The 18,120-nt window shown below is 52.9% G+C and overlaps 2 protein-coding genes across 15 annotated transcripts in view; both read left to right on the top strand.

The window, feature by feature from the left end:
- The window catches only part of PARK7 (Parkinsonism associated deglycase), a 38,299-nt gene extending 25,339 nt beyond the window's left edge, over window positions 1-12,960 (top strand). For both annotated transcript variants that reach the window (XM_085876177.1, XM_085876176.1), the window contains one exon: window positions 11,571-12,960. In XM_085876177.1, coding sequence (XP_085732303.1) covers window positions 11,571-11,731 — 161 coding nt within the window. In that variant the 3' untranslated portion in view covers window positions 11,732-12,960. The remainder of the gene's footprint in view (window positions 1-11,570) is intronic.
- A 1,139-nt stretch (window positions 12,961-14,099) lies between these two features.
- The window catches only part of KCNAB2 (potassium voltage-gated channel subfamily A regulatory beta subunit 2), a 156,718-nt gene continuing 152,697 nt past the window's right edge, over window positions 14,100-18,120 (top strand). For 8 of the 13 annotated variants that reach the window (XM_085876174.1, XM_085876168.1, XM_085876171.1 and 5 more), the window contains exon 1: window positions 14,100-14,357. The gene's annotated coding sequence lies outside the window, so the exon portion shown is untranslated. The remainder of the gene's footprint in view (window positions 14,358-18,120) is intronic. The other 5 variants (XM_085876169.1, XM_085876167.1, XM_085876163.1 and 2 more) reach the window with 2 other exon arrangements.

Raw genomic sequence — 18,120 nt, 5'->3', positions numbered from 1 at the left:
TGTCTCCGTCGTCGCCTCCATTCAACCCACGCACACCTGCGTGTTACGACGCACACAGTCCACACCATTAAACTCACACCGGGAGACGCGGCTGCGTGCTCCCGCATGCCAACCGACATCTCCCTCTCATACCGCTCTCTCACACACACGGTCTCCCTTGCACACAGCGACCTTGCACACGGCCGTTCACTCACGCGTGCGGGGGCACTCACCCGCGGTGCCTCACTCGCACTCCGTGCCTCATCCACACACGCGGGGGCACTCACCCGCGGTACCTCACTCATACACACGGCGACACTCACACACGCGGTCTCTTCCACACACGGTGCCTCACCCACACACGCGGGGGCACTAACCCGCGGTGCCTCACACACACTGGCCGTTTCACTCACACACGGTGCCTCACCCACGCACGGCGTGCTGGGAAGCACGTACTCTGGCACCATCGCCACCACACCACTCACACACGGGGCCGCTTCCACACACGGGGACGCACTCACACCTTGCACCACACACACAGGGACAACCACACTGGGGATTCGAGTCCCCACAAGGGTCTCCGGGGCCTCTATACCCCCCAAGCTCTCCGTGCACCCGTTCGCAGCACTCGTCCCCTCAACCTCGCAAAGCACGACCGAACTCACCTGGTCGTGACTCACCTCAAGGGGGCATACTCCCTCCCCTCGTTCCTGGAGGAGGCCATCCAGGTGCTCGCACTGGGTCCCCACACGCTCCGCGAGCTCACCCCCATTGTCCTCCACTACCTCCGTGTGTGTGTGCGCGTCACTTACCCCGTCTTCATCGTGTTTATTGGTCTCTGCTTCTTTCTGGCGTCTTTCCCTTATCTTTATGTAGGTCAACCTTGCTTTCTCTTTAAGTCGCTCCCGTCCTTCCCTGTTTTTCACTCCTTGCTCTTTCACGATCTCCGCGTACCTCATCCTTGCTTTCCGTATTAATTGTTCTTTTCTCTCCCTCCCAATTACTTTCACCTCGTCTCTTGTCTCCCGAATTACTTTTTCCTTACCCGCCTCCACCGCGGGCCTGTCAGCCGCTGCACCCCCTTCCAGCTCGTTTGTTCCGACACGTGGAGTCGCCATTTTAAGTTCCCTGCTCACGGCCTTCATGCCCGCCTGCAGGCATCGGCCCATGTTCTGCGTCTCACCCCGTAGCTCTTTCATTTCTTTTTTCATTTGCTGTGTATTCGCATCCATCGTCGTTTTCACTTCATTCATATTCGCATCCATCTTTTCGTTCATGCCTTTCATTTCCGCATTCATTTGTGCCAGCATGGTGAATAGCTGGGCCATGTCGGGTGCGCTTGAGTGAGCCATTTCGGCAGGGGTTGGGGAAGGGTCTTGGTGGAGAGGGGGGGGAGGTGTCATACACCGCGGCCGCCGCCGCACCCACCTCGGGCCCTGGGTTCAGTTGGGCGAGTCCGTGTTCCTGCACAATCAACATTTCCTGCTCGGGGATTCCATCCTGGACCATGGATCCTACACATTCTACATCCATTTCTAATACCCCCGGCTCCCGCTCGCCTTGAGACGCCATCTTGCTTCTCGTGAAGGGTTAATTCAGCTCGCTCGTAATTTGGAGGGAATCGGGGGTCGCTTCTCTCACCCCTGGACCGATTCCCGTGAATTTAGCCGGAGACAGGAGAGCCCGTTTTCCTGTTCTCCGATACCAGTGCCGCGAGGAGGGCGATGAATTTGAATTTGAATTTGAATTTGTATCGCACGACCTGACACCAGTGTTGCGGTTTTCGCGCCCGCCGGCGTGCGACGGCCACGTAACTCGAATCGCGGCACGTCGCCCACCGGACGGACAATCCAGTCGTGACCCTCTCGGACTAACGCTGGGAACCAGTCACGGGTGGACCTTTCGGTCTCACCGCGATCGAGCCAATCAGCCCCCGCGTGGGATAGGGTTGCTCGCCAAATTTGAACTACCTAAGTACCCACGCGGAGGGTAGACCGGGCGATCGCACCTCGCCGCAGGTCGACTTCGGACACGGGCCACTTAAGCGACCCGTTCCGTACTATCAGAATAACCGAGCGGTGTTATCGTCGACCTCGACGGTTCGACACTATCGGGCGTATTCAGCCCACTACCAACCCTTTACGTGAAGCAAGATGGGATTCAATGGAGGAAAAGACGAGCGAAGCGGGAGAACAGTTCAACAATAAAGCACATTTATTCGCGGCACACGGGAAGCACACAAATACAATTCCACCAAATGCACACAAAAAAAGAAAACACAATTCCATTTACACAAAAGCAAACATAAAAGTGAAAACACAGTGCAGAGCTAATACCGACTACCGAGCACACGGCAACACTTATACAATTCTACTTCACAGGACGGCGCCGACAACACATACCCAAAACCAAGGAAAAGAAATCCCCCAAGAATGAGGTAGGCCTGGGGCCGAGACCGGGTCGGGCCTACCCGTCTGGTGATGAGACGCGGAGCGCGCGATGGCCCCGCAACCCGCGGGCCTCGTGGACAGTGCCTGGCAGGGGGTGGGAAACGGGGCCCCCTTGGTCGCACTATCTCAGCGCGGGGGGAAACAGGAGGGCGTTGCTGATGCTCGGGTATAGAGGATCTTTATTATCCCTGGTGTGCGTCTCCACCTCGGCCAGGTCGCGCTGCCGGCCTCCCTCGGGCGTGCAGCTCCTGACACCGCCGCGAGCACCCCCTCGTCCGACTCTCTTCAGCTTCTCCAGCCACTGCAGGCTTCGGGCTCCAGACTTCTTTCGTTCTCGTTTGCGACTCTCTTCTGACTGACGAACACCGTCCTTTTATCCCCCGTAACTTCGCTGACCCCTCCTTTGACGTTTCACCTCGCTCCCCATTGGCCCGAGAAAAAGTGGGCGTGAAGGCTTTTTGATCCACAAATTTGCATATATCGATCGTTCTGGAGGCGGGGCCAAATCGCCCCTCGCTCACCGATTGGACGGCAAAAAAGTGGGCGTGTGTCGTTTTTGATCCGTTTTTGAAGCAGAAAATCCGTGATTTTGTACACGCTGTTCAACGTGCGCCCTACACGAGTCCAGCATCGGTGCCCATGAGTGGCGCGAGATGACGGTGATGCGATGGTGGCGAGTTGTGACGGTAAAGGTCGTGGCGGTTGTGGCGAAGCGGCGTTGTGGTTGGTGGTTGTTGTTGTGGTTGTGATCATGGCGGTTGGTCCAAAATAAAGATAGTAAAAGAAAAACGGCTATCCTGAAGAGTCGCAGCACGTATAAATGACATGTATTCCCACTAGACAACGGGTTTGGGCCTAACTACACATGCACTTACCGAGATACCTCACCTAAGGGACCTGAATGGTGGTTTGCGAATTTGGTAACCACAACAATATATATATATATATATATATATATATATATATATATATATATATATATATATATATATTGTTGCGGTTATGGAAATTCACAGAACACCATTCAGGTTCCTATAGATTAGTTATCTCGGTAAGTACGTGTTTTATAGATAGACGAGGGGCAAGGGCTAACGGGTATTTTAATGTTCCTGCGCTGTGGTTTATTATTAATAGTCAGGTTTTCTTTTCTTTTATTCACACCACCAACAACTACAACCACGGCAGCATCTTTTCACCTTCACCTCGCTCTGCCCGACGCCATTATCCACACACCACCGACCACGAAAGTGGGCGGGAGTTAGCTCGGGACTCCGCCCAGAATAAGAGGGGTGGGCCTCCTTGGCCAATCAAGGACTTCACCGCCTCAAATCGGGACTCCGCCCAGAATAAGAGGAGTGGGCTTCCTTGGCCAATCAAGGACTTCACCAGCAAAGATCGAGAACAGAGAGGGCGGAGACGTTTTTTTTTCCTCCCCCTTCCCCCCCTCCCCCATGAAACGGTGAATAAATACGTGGCCGCGGAGCTTGCGAAAAAGCTCACGTCTCGGTACATGGCCTTGGTGGTCATCTGGGCGCTCATCTTAATGAGGTACATCACTGCTCGTGGACATCACATCTCGGGGGACAACGAAAAAGGAGCAACGAATGCTTGCATTGGTGGGCTCGAAGCACGTCCAGTCTGTCGAGTGCGCATCTCTGGCCGGGTCCGGCGCTGACTGCATCGCACGGATCGGAGGTGTCTCGCTGGCGCCTGGTACTGCGGACCGCTTCGTGACGCTGGTCGCGAGCAACGAATGCTTCGTGACCTTAGGTTATGGGTCACTCGTCAGCTCGAAGACCACACGAGGTGAACAGGTCTGAGGCAGGTCCGAATAAAGTACATTGGTCCGATTCTTTTGGTGTGTGTGCGTGTGTTTGTCCGTGAGCCCATCTGATAAATAGTGAAATGTACGTGTTTTTGCCTGCATTTACGTGCTTAATAATAATCGGTTTAGTTCTGCTCTTTGTGTTCCCTAGTTCCCCATTATTACTGTGGTGTAGCCTGCGGGCATGCAGGGCGGGGCATGATGGGAAGAGTGGTCGTCGTGGTCATCGTGTCTGCCAGGAATGTAAGGAGTGCGCGCCGCCTGAGGCGTTGTAGTGATGCTGTAGTCGCCCGGCTTGTGAGTGTGCTGAGTACGTAATAAAGGAGAGCTGCGGGCAAAGTACGCCCGCGCTCGCGCTTGTGCAACACAGCCCGGCTCGACTGTTCCCCGCTCGTGTCTGCCTGCTAAGTATCTTCTACACGACACCACAGTTGGCTGACGAGGATCTTCGGATCGGCGTGTGCAGGGCAGCAGCGAATAACCCATGCGGTTCCAGACTACGGAGCCAAGGGTCTCGCCAGCACGAGCATGGCAGAAGGTCGGGGCACGGCGCACGGGCGCGTGCCCGTTTTCGGGGGAGATGACTTTGAGTTGTTTTCTGAACAATTGGGTTGCTACTTCCGCGCGAATGATGTAGATGATGAAGAGAAACGCAAGTCGATCTTGCTCGCCTCGCTATCAACGGAGCACTACTGGCTGCTGAGTGATTTGGTGGCTCCAAATAAGCCCAGTGATGACGGGCTATCGTTTCAGGACATCGTGGCGAAAATGAAGACCCACTTGGCGCCAGAGAAGTCGTTGCAGCTCGCGCGGTTCCAGTTCGATCACCTCGCGAAGGGTGGCGAGGAGCGCGTTGCAGACTTCGTAGCACGGGTAAAGCATTCGGCCGTGCCTTGCAAGTTCACAGCAGAGGAGCATCCGGCACGACTCAGAGATCGTTTTATTTCTGGTCTGCGAGACGCGAAGATGGTAGCAGCCATCCTGCGGTTGACCGACGTCACATTCGACTCGGCGGTCGGGACTGCTTCGTCTGTCGAGCAGACGCTCACGGATGTCCGCACCATCGCTGGCCAGGACGTAATGAGTAGCTCCAGCTGGGGCATGTCGGCTGGTCCCGAGGTACACGCGGTGACCCAGATGCCGCAGGTCGCACATCCCGGAGTTCACGCAATGACCCAGGCGCCACAGGTCGCGCAGCCCGGGGTCCGCGCGATGACTCAGGTGCCGCAGGTCGCACGCGCGTCTGGCGGTGCGGGACGAGGGCGCGCACCGCAGCACGGTCGCACCGGGAGCGAGGTGGATTTCCAGGGGTGCTGGGGGTGTGGTGGTCCGCACCTGCGACGAATGTGCCCGTATAAGAACACCGTGTGTTTGCATTGTCACAAGGTGGGACATTTGAAGCGTGTGTGTCGGATGGCGGGGGCCTCCGTTGAGGTCTTGGATGACGAGGTGCGGGAGGACCCCAGTGACCTGGAGATCGGCCTGCAGCCGGGGAATGGCGATGCCGGCGGCCCGGGGCTGCGCGCTCTCAGTGTTCGTGGTGCGAGGGGAGGGGCCCGCCCTTTTGGGTCGGGACTGGCTGGCGCACCTCGGGCTGGATCTCCAGTTCGTACCTCCAGGTGTGCCGGTGCTCTCTTCGATGCTTTCGTCGAGTACCGAGGGCGAGGTTCTGGCGGCGGGAGCCGCGTCGATGCAACGGGAGCGGCCGTTCGTTGCTGCCTGCAACGGTGGTGTGCGGTGCGGAAGCAGCAGGGGCCGTGCCAGCTCTCACGCGTCGGCTGCATTCATGGTGCGAGGTGCGCCGGTGTTGTTCGGGCAGCTTCAACGGGTGGCGGTGAGCCCGTGGCGTCAAAGGAAGTCGCGAGTCACAACATCGAGTCAACAACCAAGAGACGGACTCGTGATGTGGGTTATGGGTTGCTGTTCATTGCATATTTGTTTTTCCTTGCTCTAGTGATGCAGTTTAACGTTGTTGAAATAAATGCCAACAGGTCCTGTGTGAGAGTGGGTTTGGCGAAGATCAATCGATGGGTTTTGCGGTATGGTCAATGTGATGTGGTGGCTTTGGGAGCGGTGGTGGCGAATAAAAAGGTTGGGTTGGCCTTCCATTGCCTCGGGCTGCGGGTAGTTGCTTTGTCATGTGCAGGGATTTTGCCGAAAGAACGCGCTGTACGGAAAAATGAGTTTGCAATGGTTCAGATGATGTTCTTAGTGATTTATAACGAGCCTATGGTTGAAGTGTGGTTTAAATGGAAATGCAACCGTCTAACTGCCGTGTGGGTCTCGGAGATCGACTCGGAGCCAGGACTGGTGCGCTGGTCAGCGTTACCCCCACCTCTGGTTGCGGCAAGGTCAGACGTGCCTGGCGCCGGGGGCGCAGCTCTCTGTGTTCGCTCAAGGCCGTTCAGACGGGCATTGGCATCTCAACTGATTGTGGTGCGTGGGTTGTTATGGAGCATTGGTTGCGTCCAGCCAGTGGCGCTGTTCAGCGCCCCCATCCAAGGTCAATCGAGTCTGGCGCTGGCGCCACGGCTTCCAGACAGCGGGCTTCCGGCCTCGGAATGTTTATCTGCTTCAGGTCTTCCTGGAGGAGGTGTGCCGCCTTGTGGGCCGGAGGCGTTTGATGGTGCCGGGGGAGGTTTGCTCGGGAGCTCGCCGCGGCCTCGCCGAAGGCCATGTAAGCATGAGCCGCCTGGGGGCGTTTCCGCTGTGTAGTGCTGCTGTGCTTCTCGCCTTGCTGCTTCATATCGGTAACGCGGTCAGAGTTTGGTAGGTGCTGTGTGCACCTCTGTCTTCGGAACCTGGCCGTGGCAGCTCCACCAGCTCGCTTCCACACGTTATATGATGTGATGTGCTTTTATACTTCGCTGTTTTCTTTTTTGTACCTTGTCTACTGTTATACCGTCGTACTTCGTGCTGTTTATGCTTATTATGATGGTGATCATTTAATAATCATAGTTTTAGGAGGGAGGAGTGTGGTGTAGCCTGCGGGCATGCAGGGCGGGGCATGATGATGGGAGGAGTGGTCGTCGTGGTCATCGTGTCTGCCAGGAATGTAAGGAGTGCGCGCCGCCTGAAGCGTTGTAGTGATGCCGTAGTCGCCCGGCTTGTGAGTGTGCTGAGTACGTAATAAAGGAGAGCTGTGGGCACAGTACGCTCGCGCTTGTGCAACACAGCCCGGCTCGACTGTTCCCCCGCTCGTGTCTGCCTGCTAAGCATCTTCTACACGACACCACAATTACCTGTATAAATAAACCCCAATTGTTAAATGTACTCAGCTCGTCGTGTCATTTCTGCATTGGCTGGGTGTGTCATGCGTGCGGGAAAGTGAGCAGCCATTGCTGCTGTAACAGAGTAACAGGATAATTGGGCCAGCGGAATTCGGCGATACCAGCGCTCGGCTACGCACACGGAACGGGCTCGCGTCCGTACGAGTTCCGCCAAGTGTGAAGTACCCCGGTAGCTGGATCACGTGGGTACTTAGGTGAGTTGAAGTTGGCAATTAACCCTACCCCATGTGATCCACGCATTGGCGTATTTCGGTCCAAAATAACCAGGACCCGCCGACCTCGGACTTCTCCGGGCCGGCGATCTGTAATTCCGGGCGATCGAGCTGAGACGGCCCCAGTGCTCCATCGAGGTTCGTGCTCGTTGTGACGCACCGGCGGAACCACAACAATATATATATATATATATATATATATATATATATATATATATATATATATATATATATATATATTTTGTTTGTTTGTTTGTTTGTTTGTTTGTTTGTTTGTTTGTTTGTTTGTTTGTCTGCACGCGCTTATCTCCTGAACGGTGAAAGGGAAGAGGAAACCTGAAACAAAAAATGTCAGGACGGGCCCCGGGAAGGTTATATAATAAGCTCGGTGGCGAGGCTTCTCGGTCGAGGGGAAGGGGGGGGGAATGTTCCCCCTCACAAACTCCCTTGGGTTATGACTGCCAGTTTCGTTCAAATCGGGCACCGAAAAAAGTTATTAAAAAATAAATTCACGATTCTGTCAAGTACTCTTTGGGATTATTTGAACAATGCAAACAACCTCAGCGGTATAGTTTGCTGGAGCTATCTTTTTCTTTTTTTAAATGATTTTTTTTTTATCAACCGCTGTCACAATGGGAACCCAACAGGTTCACTGGTCGTCTAATATATATATATATATATATATATATATATATATATATATATATATATATATATATATATATATTCTTCTTTCGGCTGCCTCCGTTTGGGGTCGCCACAGCGGATCATCCGTATGATCCGCATAGTGATTTGGCACATGTTTTAAGCCGGATGCCCTTCCTGACGCAACCCTGGTCGCCTCTTACGACACAGGGATATGGTACACCTATTTTAACCAGGGTATACAACGGCCCAGTATACTGGTACTCATTTCGCCGACCTCGGAAGGATGACAGGCTGAGTCAACCCCTCCTCCTCTGATTCTTCTTCTTCCTCTTACTCTTACTCTTACTCTTACTCTTACTCTTACTCTTACTCTTACTCTTACTCTTACTCTTACTCTTACTCTTACTCTTACTCTTACTCTTACTCTTACTCTTACTCTTACTCTTACTCTTCCTCTTCCTCCCGTTAGGGGTCGCCACAGCGGATCATCCGTATGATCCACATAGTGATTTGGCACATGTTTTACGCCGGATGCTCTTCCTGACGCAACCCTGGTCACCTCTTACGACACAGGGATATGGTACACCTATTTTAACCGGGGGATACACCGGCCCAGTATACTGGTACTCATTTTGCCAACCTCGGAAGGATGACAGGCTGAGTCAACCCCCTAGTGTATTAATTCAGTCGTCCAACGGGGCTTGAACTCAGGACCTTTTGGATCCCAAGCCGCTGCCCTAACCACTGCGCCAACACCAGGCTCATATATATATATATATATATATATATATATATATATATATATATATATATATATATATATATATATATATATATATATATATATATATATATATATATATATATATATATATATATATATATTTGCGGATTCGCGCCCGCCGGCGTGCGAACGGCCACGTAACTCGAATCGCGGCACGTCGCCCACCGGACGGACAATCCAGTCGTGACCCTCTCGGACTAACGCCGGGAACTAGTCACGGGTGGACCTTTCGGCCTCACCACGATCGTGCCAATCGGCCCCCCGCGTGGGATAGGGTTGCTCGCCAAATTCGACCTACCTAAGTACCCACACGGAGGGTAGACCGGGCGATCGCACCTCGCCGCAGGTCGACTTCGGACACGGACCACTTTAAGCGACCCGTTCCGTACTATCGGGATAACCGAGCGGTGTTATCGTTGGCCCCTACGGTTCGATTAATTATCGGGCGTTTTAGCCCACGACCAACCCTTGACGTGAAGTAAGATGGAGATTCAATACAGGAAAAGACGAGGCGAAACGGGAAAACAGTTCAACAATAAGCACATTTATTTCGCGATGAACGGAAAGCACACATATACAATTACACCAAAAGCAAATGTAAAAGGAGAAGAAACACACAATATTACACAAAAAGCAAATATAAAAGAAGACAATGCAGAGCTATCCGACTACCGAGCACACGGCAACACTTATACAGTTTTACTTCACAGACGGCGCCGACAACACATACACCCAAAGCAAAAGAAAAGGACCACCCTCAAGGATGAGGGGGGTAGGCGGGCCTGGGGCCGAGACCGCGTCGGGCCTACCCGTCTGATGATGAGACGCAAAGTGGCGGTGGCGCCCCAACTCCGCTGGCCTCGCGGACGGTGTCTGGTAGGGGGGTGGGAAAGGGGCCCCCTTGTCGCACTATCTCAGCGCGGGGGGAAACAGGAGGGGGTTGTTGATGCTCGGGGGATGGAGGATATCTCCCTGTCTCGGGTCCCGCGACGAGCGTCTCCACCACGACCTCGGTCGCGCCGCCGGCCTCTCCCTCCGCAGTTCCCCGAATCCGACGCGAGCACCCCCTCAACCGCCTTCGCCGCCGCCGCCTCTCCACAGCTTCGTCCGATCGCCCTCTCCATCTCCTCTCTTGACTCGTCCCAACTCTTCACTGGCTCCGCGAACTCCCAACTGCGAACTGCCTTGACTGACGAACGCAGCCGTTTATATGCCCCGTGGCTTCGCCCCTTCACCTTTGACCCTTTACCTCCGACCCTTAACCTCTAACTGGCTCCCCATTGGACCGAGGAAAAGTGGGCGTGAATGCTTTTTGATCCATGAATTTGCATATAGCGACCACACTCCAACGCCCTGGAGGCGGGGCCAAATCGCCCCACGCTCACCGATAGGACTGAACAGAAGTGGGCGTGAGTCGTTTTTGATCCGTTTTCTTCGGAAAGTCTGTGATGTTTCTGAACACGCTGCTCGGTGCGCGCCCTGCACGAGTCCAGTATCGGTGCCCACAAGTGGCGCAAGAATGGTGGTGATGCGATGGTGGCGAGTTGTGACGGTAAAGGTCGTGGCTGTTGTTGTGAAGCGGCGTTGTGGTTGGTGGTTGTTGTGTGATGGCTGTTGAGACGTGGTTGGTGGTGGTAGTAATGGCGGCTGGTCCAAAATAAAGATAGTAAAAGAAAAACGGCTATCCTGAAGAGTCGCAGCCCGACTGAATGACATTTATTCCCTCGAAACAACGGGTTTGGGCCTAACTACACATATACTTACCGAGATATCTCACCTAAGGGACCTGAATGGTGGTTTGTGAATTTCGTCAACCACAACAATATATATATATATATATATATATATATATATATATATATATATATATATATATATATATATATATATATATATATATATATATATATATATATATATATATATAATCAGCTCGTGGTGCGAAAATAAACTTATTCTGGGAGAATATCCTGTCCATGAGGACAGGTTCTTCGCTTCTGAATACAATTTGTTCTTGTGTGTCAATCCCAGTGTGTTGCTGTAAAAATAAAAAACAAAGTGTGAGGTGGGAGTTGCAATGAAATACCTGTACATCAAAGTAGTTTTGGAAAAATGCATGAAAGTGGGAGTGGCAGTGTGAAGTTTAAAAATACTGTCTTGAATAGGAGCAGCCAAAGTTTAAACTCACCATTGAGAGCGAGTCAACATCTACTCATGTTGGAAGGCAAGCTGAAACCGCTGGGATTACTGAGCTGGGGTCCTGGTTTTTTTTTACCTTGTACATTGAGGTCCTAAGCCACAAGTCTAAAATTATCTCTGTGAACATGTTCGACTTGAGCATAATGGTAAGGTACTTACGGAGCTTGCCTCATTGTTCCGCAGGGCACTACAGGTACACAGAAGCGCGTGTTGAACGGGACGGTCACATCATCACGAGTCGGGGCCCAGGGACTAGTTTTGAGTTTGCTTTTGCCATCGTTGATGCTCTTCTGGGTTCAGAAGTGGTTGGGAGAGTGAAGGCTCCACTGATACTCAAGGAGTGATATTGTTTTGGGCTTACATTTAAGTGTAATAATGCATTGTACTCTCCTTTGCTTTTCTTTTTAACTTCTTTTTATTTTCTTTCTTTTTTTGCCTGTGATACAACCCTGTGCCCTCCACGGGGAAATAATTTGTTCATCAGTTTTGGGTCAGCCTAAGATCGGTAAATGGGAGGTTGAGTTGGAAAAAGCCCACTTCCTGACTGTACCTCCATGGCAAACCGTTATTTGTGCAGAACATCACAACTTTCACTTAAATGCAGCATGTATTGAGGTTTTTTGCCTGTAAATTGAACTTGTCCTCAATCTCCCACCAATGATCTCAGGGGGGCAGCGGGTAGAGGCTGGGGTAATTTCAACTTCAACTTCAAGTTGAGCCGGTGGAAGCTGAAGCAGAATTTTGTTCAATGAAAGCATTGCCAAATTTAATCGTTCCCGTGTCCTTGTGTGAGATTAATTGGTTTTCTCAAAAGGTTCATGCATTTCTCAAATGACATTCCCCATATCCTTTAAACAAAACCTTGAGGTTAAACCATTTGATCATTGAGTGAAGATCTTTGGGTGACTTCTTTCAGTGCCATCCTTGCCTTATATTCTCCCTTTTCAATGTATGCATACTTGTAATCAGTTTTGTTGAATGTGGTTTTTGGCCGAGCGATTTGTACTGATTTTGGGTTGACACCACTGCCAGTTTTTGATTATGCAACGAGTTAGTTCCAGCTCATAACAGCTTGACTTCACCAGCTTTTTTAGTCTACCATAGGACAAAGGCCTCCCTTATCCTCCCAGCTGGTGATTGATTGATAATTTTTGCGATGGATGTCAAAGCAGGATTTGTCGTGGTGGAATGATTTGTGCAACTTGGTACCGCTGATGACATGAAGAAGACTGTCGGGGGTTAAAAAGGGCTCCGTTGACTATTCCAGCTGCGTGGCTTTATTGGCATAATGACGACGACTACCAACTGCTCTGCATTCCTTGTTTTAACCACCTTTGCACAACATCTTCCTTTGGTCGTGGCATCGCTTGATCTCATTCGACATCGATTTTGATTGGACCTTCGACGTTGATTTGTAGGGTTCTGCATTTGACTTCCATGTACCGTTTTATCAATTCTCATCACCTTGCCTTTTACTTGGCACTGTTTTCACCTCCTGCTTCTGCAAACCACCACACATTCAATAATTGCTGAACATGCTGCTGTGTGTGTAATAAAGCTTTCAATCCTGGAATGTGTTTGATTGATTTGTCACTTGCAATACAAGTTATTTGGTGTTTGTTTGTTTGTCATCTTGCTTACCTGCCTGCATTGCAGCAAAACCTCCCTTTTTTGTAGTTTGCGAACATATCACAAGGAAGCGGGAGAAAGTCATTTGGCCCATCGTACCTGCACCACATCAATACCAGACCAATTTATATACAAAATGTTTTGTTGTTTTTCTTTCCAGGGAGGGGTTAAAAGTGGTTCTTGGGTGAGAAACATAACCATGCAACACCCTTTGATGAGTCCCCCACAAACAACACTCCACACATGCACTCAATTTCCCATTCATGCTCAAGCTCCCTAAAATCCCTACACTTCTCCATCTCCAATACTTCCAGGAACCTCTCGAATTCCAATTATTCTCACTTACGGCAGCTTGTAGGCCGAGTGGCTATTTTGTTGGAGCGTGATTGCGCCACTGATGCTGTGCCCCTATACCAGAACACCGGTGCTCATTTTGTCGACCTTAGAAGGATGATGGGTGAGTCAACACCACCTTGTGTTAATTCAGCAGCCAAGGCTTGAGTTCAGGATCCAAGGATCCCAAGGCAGCTACTTATTTAACCACTGTGCCAACACCAGGTTAAAATTCCAATTTAAACTTATCTACTGTTTCTGATGTCACTACCTTTCCAGGGAGACCATTCCATGCATTAACTACTCTGAGTGAAAGTCCCCTGCCTTGTTACCATCTTAACTCTTCTTCTTTACTCTCAGGCCATGGCCCCTGGTCCTATCACTGTTTACTCTGTTGAATAATTCATCTTCACTTATTTTATCTCCACCCATCGTTATGTCAAACATCTCCATCATATCACCTCGTAACCGCCTCCTTTCTCACGTACAAAGGAAACGTTATCAAAAATATTTATACTTTTTTCCATACGAATTTAAGGAATCATTGCAGGCAACCTCAGCCTCTAAATTTCCATTCAGGTTCTGATGATTTGCAATTAATTTCGTTGTGGGGTTTTGTGGATGAAAATTATTCTTATCCTATGGAGTCGAATTATCTCCTTCCAACTTGGTTCAGCTTTATTGTAAAGTATTCACCCAGGTGAGCCAGCAATGCCAAATTCGATCGTCACAAAGTTCAAACTGAACAGGTGTGACCACGTGATCGTGTGAGGGCCGTCACGTGGTCACACGCATTGGTTTAAGTGGTGAAGGCGCGAAGACGAGGAGGTGAAGGGGGAGGAGTGGGGGTAAAAGATCGGCTGGGGAGCGGCTCGTCGGAGATACGGACCATTGGGTGGACTCCCCTCGGTACGATGTCCTGATCGTGGTGACGAGAACGTTTTGAGACCACGCGGCCTGTCAGGCCGCCGGCGCTCGACTAGCGTCTCGAGCGGGAGACCTGCTGAGGTACGGCCAATGGCACCGATCGGGCGACGTGAGGTCAATGGAAATTGGTTTCTGTTTCTGTTTCTGTGATTATGCTTCAGGACAAAAGTTATTTTCATGATATTGTAGTTTTTATTTTTATGATATTGTAGTTTTTATTTTTATGATATTGTAGTTTTCATTTTAATTTTAACGTTACCAGTTCTCTCAAAGACCCTGGCCCCGCCCCCTCCCCCAAAACTCCATCCTGATTGTTCATATCTTCCTTTTTCGTTACAATTGTGAAGTTACCATTTCCTTGGAGGTCGGGGGAGGAGGAGGGGGTATTTATCTTGGAACTGATGTAAAACGTCAGCAAAAGTGTCATTGCGGTAAAGTGTTAACCCTTAGTGTGCTGATTCCGATGAGGTGTGTGGGCTGCAGGAGTTTTGCGGCGTTTGGAAAGCGTATCGCCTCGTAAAGGCCAATACACCCCCTTTCTCACCTTTCCCCCTCCCCCTTTCTCACCTTTCCCCCTCCCCCTTTCTCACCTTTCCCCCTCCCCCTTTCTCACCTTTCCCCCTCCCCCTTTCTCACCTTTCCCCTCCCCTTTCTCACCTTTCCCCCTCCCCTTTCTCACCTTTCCCCCTCCCCCTTTCTCACCTTTCCCCTCCCCCTTTCTCACCTTTCCCCCTCCCCCTTTCTCACCTTTCCCCCTCCCCCTTTCTCACCTTTCCCCCTCCCCCTTTCTCACCTTTCCCCCTCCCCTTTCTCACCTTTCCCCCTCCCCCTTTCTCACCTTTCCCTCCCCCCTTTCTCACCTTTCCCCCTCCCCCTTTCTCACCTTTCCCCCTCCCCTTTCTCACCTTTCCCCCTCCCCTTTCTCACCTTTCCCCTCCCCCTTTCTCACCTTTCCCCTCCCCCTTTCTCACCTTTCCCCCTCCCCCTTTCTCACCTTTCCCCCTCCCCTTTCTCACCTTTCCCCCTCCCCCTTTCTCACCTTTCCCCCTCCCCTTGTCTCACCTTTCCCCTCCCCCTTGTCTCACCTTTCCCCCTCCCCCTTGTCTCACCTTTCCCCCCCCCTCTTGTCTCACCTTTCCCCCTCTTGTCTCACCTCCCCCCCCTTGTCTCACCTTTCCCCCTCCCCTTGTCTCACCTCCCCCCTCTTGTCTCACCTTTCCCCCTCTTGTCTCACCTCCCCCCTCTTGTCTCACCTCCCCTCCCCTTGTCTCACCTCCCCTCCTCTTGTCTCACCTCCCCCTCTTGTCTCACCTCCCCCTCTTGTCTCACCTCCCCCTCTTGTCTCACCTCCCCCCTCTTGTCTCACCTCCCCCCTCTTGTCTCACCTCCCCCCTCTTGTCTCACCTCCCCCTCTTGTCTCACCTCCCCCCTCTTGTCTCACCTCCCCCCTCTTGTCTCACCTCCCCCCTCTTGTCTCACCTTCCCCCCTCTTGTCTCACCTTCCCCCCCCTCTTGTCTCACCTCCCCCCTCTTGTCTCACCTCCCCCCTCTTGTCTCACCTCCCCCCTCTTGTCTCACCTCCCCCCTCTTGTCTCACCTCCCCCTCTTGTCTCACCTCCCCCCCTCTTGTCTCACCTCCCCCTCTTGTCTCACCTTCCCCCTCTTGTCTCACCTCCCCCTCTTGTCTCACCTTCCCCCCTCTTGTCTCACCTTCCCCCCTCTTGTCTCACCTTCCCCCCTCTTGTCTCACCTTCCCCCCTCTTGTCTCACCTTCCCCCCTCTTGTCTCACCTTCCCCCCCTCTTGTCTCACCTTCCCCCTCTTGTCTCACCTTCCCCCCTCTTGTCTCACCTTCCCCCCTCTTGTCTCACCTTCCCCCCTCTTGTCTCACCTTCCCCCCTCTTGTCTCACCTTCCCCCCTCTTGTCTCACCTTCCCCCCTCTTGTCTCACCTTCCCCCCCTCTTGTCTCACCTTCCCCCCTCTTGTCTCACCTCCCCCCTCTTGTCTCACCTCCCCCCTCTTGTCTCACCTCCCCCCTCTTGTCTCACCTTCCCCCCTCTTGTCTCACCTTCCCCCCTCTTGTCTCACCTTCCCCCCCTCTTGTCTCACCTTCCCCCCTCTTGTCTCACCTTCCCCCCTCTTGTCTCACCTTCCCCCCTCTTGTCTCACCTTCCCCCTCTTGTCTCACCTTCCCCCTCTTGTCTCACCTTCCCCCTCTTGTCTCACCTTCCCCCCTCTTGTCTCACCTTCCCCCCTCTTGTCTCACCTTCCCCCCTCTTGTCTCACCTTCCCCCCTCTTGTCTCACCTTCCCCCCTCTTGTCTCACCTTCCCCCTCTTGTCTCACCTTCCCCCCTCTTGTCTCACCTTCCCCCTCTTGTCTCACCTTCCCCCCTCTTGTCTCACCTTCCCCCCTCTTGTCTCACCTTCCCCCCTCTTGTCTCACCTTCCCCCCTCTTGTCTCACCTTCCCCCCCTCTTGTCTCACCTTCCCCCCTCTTGTCTCACCTTCCCCCCTCTTGTCTCACCTTCCCCCCTCTTGTCTCACCTTCCCCCCTCTTGTCTCACCTTCCCCCCTCTTGTCTCACCTTCCCCCCTCTTGTCTCACCTTCCCCCCTCTTGTCTCACCTTCCCCCCTCTTGTCTCACCTTCCCCCTCTTGTCTCACCTTCCCCCCTCTTGTCTCACCTTCCCCCCTCTTGTCTCACCTTCCCCCCTCTTGTCTCACCTTCCCCCTCTTGTCTCACCTTCCCCCCTCTTGTCTCACCTTCCCCCCTCTTGTCTCACCTTCCCCCTCTTGTCTCACCTTCCCCCCTCTTGTCTCACCTTCCCCCTCTTGTCTCACCTTCCCCCCTCTTGTCTCACCTTCCCCCCTCTTGTCTCACCTTCCCCCCTCTTGTCTCACCTTCCCCCTCTTGTCTCACCTTCCCCCTCTTGTCTCACCTTCCCCCCTCTTGTCTCACCTTCCCCCCTCTTGTCTCACCTTCCCCCTCTTGTCTCACCTTCCCCCCTCTTGTCTCACCTTCCCCCCTCTTGTCTCACCTTCCCCCTCTTGTCTCACCTTCCCCCCTCTTGTCTCACCTTCCCCCCTCTTGTCTCACCTTCCCCCCTCTTGTCTCACCTTCCCCCTCTTGTCTCACCTTCCCCCCTCTTGTCTCACCTTCCCCCTCTTGTCTCACCTTCCCCCCCTCTTGTCTCACCTTCCCCCCTCTTGTCTCACCTTCCCCCCTCTTGTCTCACCTTCCCCCCTCTTGTCTCACCTTCCCCCCTCTCGTCTCACCTTCCCCCCTCTCGTCTCACCTCCCCCCTCTCGTCTCACCTTCCCCCCTCGTCTCACCTTCCCCCCTCTCGTCTCACCTCCCCCCTCTCGTCTCACCTCCCCCCCTCTCGTCTCACCTCCCCCTCTCGTCTCACCTCCCCCCTCGTCTCACCTCCCCCTTGTCTCACCTCCCCCCCTTGTCTCACCTCCCCCCTTGTCTCACCTCCCCCCCTTGTCTCACCTCCCCCCTTGTCTCACCTCCCCCCTTGTCTCACCTCCCCCCTTGTCTCACCTCCCCCCTTGTCTCACCTCCCCCCTTGTCTCACCTCCCCCTTGTCTCACTCGCCCTCCCTCCCCCATTGTCTCACTCGCCCTCCCTCCCCCCATTTCTCACTCGCCCTCCCTCCCCCATTTCTCACTCGCCCTCCCTCCCCCATTTCTCACTCGCCCTCCCTCCCCCATTTCTCACTCGCCCTCCCTCCCCCATTTCTCACTCGCCCTCCCTCCCCCCATTTCTCACTCGCCCTCCCTCCCCCATTTCTCACTCGCCCTCCCTCTCCCCCAATTTCTCACTCGCCCTCCCTCCCCT

Source organism: Eptatretus burgeri, chromosome 4, assembly GCF_056783735.1.
Source record: "Eptatretus burgeri isolate ZD-2024b chromosome 4, Ebu_testis_v1, whole genome shotgun sequence".
NCBI classification, from domain to species: Eukaryota; Metazoa; Chordata; class Myxini; order Myxiniformes; family Myxinidae; genus Eptatretus; species Eptatretus burgeri.
The sequence above is the reverse complement of the archived record's forward strand: the minus strand, read 5'-3'. Positions and strand labels throughout refer to the sequence as shown.